This window comes from Microtus ochrogaster, chromosome 16, assembly GCF_000317375.1.
Source record: "Microtus ochrogaster isolate Prairie Vole_2 chromosome 16, MicOch1.0, whole genome shotgun sequence".
NCBI classification, from domain to species: domain Eukaryota; kingdom Metazoa; phylum Chordata; class Mammalia; order Rodentia; family Cricetidae; genus Microtus; species Microtus ochrogaster.
Genome location: NC_022018.1, coordinates 23292671 through 23295036, shown reverse-complemented (window position 1 = coordinate 23295036; position 2366 = coordinate 23292671). Strand labels below are relative to the sequence as shown.

Genomic DNA, 2366 nt, shown 5'->3' with positions numbered 1-2366 from the left:
TAAGCCTTGAGCTCACCCCTGCCTGCCCTCCTAAGCCTTGAGCTCACCCTTGCCTGCCCTCCTAAGCCTTGAGCTCACCCTTGCCTGCCCTCCTAAGCCTTGAGCTCTCTGTTGAACTTAGCGTGTTGTGTTTTTCACCCTCTTCTTGTCTACTCCTGTCTGTTGGAGTCCAGCAAAGTTCATGTAGCTACCATCTTAATTGTTTTTTTCTTTAACCACATTTATTTACTCAGCTTCATTCTTCCCTTTTCCCATCTTCATAGCTAACCTTTCTTTCAACAAATTTGCATTACCTTTTTCTACCCTTAAACTTGCTTGCCTGAGGAACTAGAGACAAAGCAAATGGTTGCTGGGAGGGGAAGAGTTATATTGATAGCTACAGATACATTGCCTTTGCTCAATTAAATACCTCCCACTCATCCTCAAGCAGGCAACCCGTCTTGTCTAAGTTCCCGTCTTGTCTTCCTCTGCTGGACATCAGCCATCCTCACCTACATATCTGCCACCTGGGAAGTCCATAGCCAAGGCCTTCTGTCTCTGGAGTCCTTTTTGGCACAAGGCAACATGTCCATATTATACACAAGACTTGACCAAGTGTACTAAAGAATGAGTTGCAGTTCACATAGATGGTGCAATGGCAGATGATCAAAGAGGAGTATAAAAAAGTATGGAATTCAGAGTATTCATTTGCCCTCACTGTGAAGGGCAAGGTACTTCCCCAAGGGCAGAGTACTTGCAAGAGCATACCTCCCAACCGTACACCTGTAAAAGTGATCATAGCACAGAGTTCTGGCCTGTATGATATTGTTGGGCCTAAAGACTAACACTGTGCTCTGTCCTGCTCAGGAGCATCTCCACCACACACAGTGTTGTATACAGGCAGCTCTTAGAGACCCGCCCAGCTCTAAATGGAATGCTACTTTGAAAGACTTTCTGTTCACTTTCTAGTAACCATGTAGAAGTATCTTAAATTCTGGTACCTTCTCTTACTTTAGAGTCTTGCTTTCTTCCTTCTCTAGTACAGAAGAGAACAATAGCATTGAAATTGTGCTACTGTTGTTTTTAAGTTTAGAAAGTCGACCGAAAAACAAAATGACAGACTTTGCTGTTTTTTCTTTATAAAGGATTCTCCAGCCTTCCGCTGCACAAACAGTGAAGTCACAGTGCAGCCCAGTCCCTACCTGAGCTACCGACTGCCCAAGGACTTCGTGGACCTCTCCACTGGGGAAGACGCTTACAAGCTCATAGATTTCCTTAAACTGGTACAGTATATGGAAGTTCATGTGCTGGGATTCAAGTGTGTTTTGTGGCACGTCCTTTCAGTCCTGGACCACCTGGGCTTTTTATTATGGATTAAAGGACCACAATGAAAGAATTAGGCTGCTTTGTAAGGAAATAGGAACTACAAGGTGACGGGATAACTTGTCAGTTAGAATGGCAGAATACACTTTTATGACACTTACTCATTTGAAAAATTTGCATACTGCTAGCTTTAAGTATGTATGTTGTCATGGGGCTCAAAGATCATGTCTCCTCTGCTACATGGTGATTGTGAATATGTGTGTTTCTTTGTTGGAGTGTGTGTATCCATGTAAGAAAGAGAAGAAAGTATTCAGATGCCTGAGGGTTGTCATCCAGGAACCAGGTAATAAGCCAGCTTATCAAATTAGTTAAAGCATGCTTTTTCCATAATTTCAGCCACATCTTTTGTGAAGATCTCCAGGAAATTACACTTTCTGATAGAAACAGTGACCTTGGCTGGGCAGATAGCCTGGTTAGAATGTGCTTCTTCAACACATTCTTGGTTTCCTTTGACAGAAAAGAAACGAGCAAGAGGATGACTGAGTGCTGCTTTGTGACTGAGTAGAAGAGGGAAACAGCTACTCTAGGAGACGGCGCAGAACACAACCTCCAGTGATCCTAACAGCTGGGGATGGAGTGGGCAGTATGCAAAATCATCCGTGTTTATACTCATGCAGATTCACTTGGGAAAAGATGGAGGAACTTTGGTATTTGTAAAAAAACAATAACATAATAAATAGATCTTAAACATAAGGAAGCATACTGTTCTGATAATAAAATCACTTTCTATGAAATACTTGCTCTCTAGCTCAGTCTGTTCAGATTTATCTATATTTCTTTCATTTCCATTTTTATACCTGTCAGGTAGGTGGTCAGAATTATGCTTTACAGAAATAGTAAGAGATCCTGAGAGGGAAGAAGAGAGCTTAAATGACGTGGGAAGGGAGAGGGTCGTAGGTGTCATGCAAAGGGAGAGGGTAGTGGGTGTCGTGCAAAGGGAGAGGGTCGTAGGTGTGCAAAGGGAGAGGGTCGTAGGTGTGCAAAGGGAGAGGGTCGTAGGTGTC

At 43.1% G+C, this 2366-nt stretch overlaps 1 protein-coding gene across 1 annotated transcript in view; it reads left to right on the top strand.

Moving 5' to 3' along the window:
* Positions 1 to 2096, top strand: part of Cdc123 (cell division cycle 123) — a 45510-nt gene extending 43414 nt beyond the window's left edge. The window contains exons 12-13 of the mRNA XM_005354860.3: positions 1125 to 1262; positions 1819 to 2096. Of these exons, the coding sequence (XP_005354917.1) occupies positions 1125 to 1262; positions 1819 to 1845 (165 nt within the window). The 3' untranslated portion in view covers positions 1846 to 2096. The remainder of the gene's footprint in view (positions 1 to 1124; positions 1263 to 1818) is intronic.
* Positions 2097 to 2366: the final 270 nt, after the last annotated feature.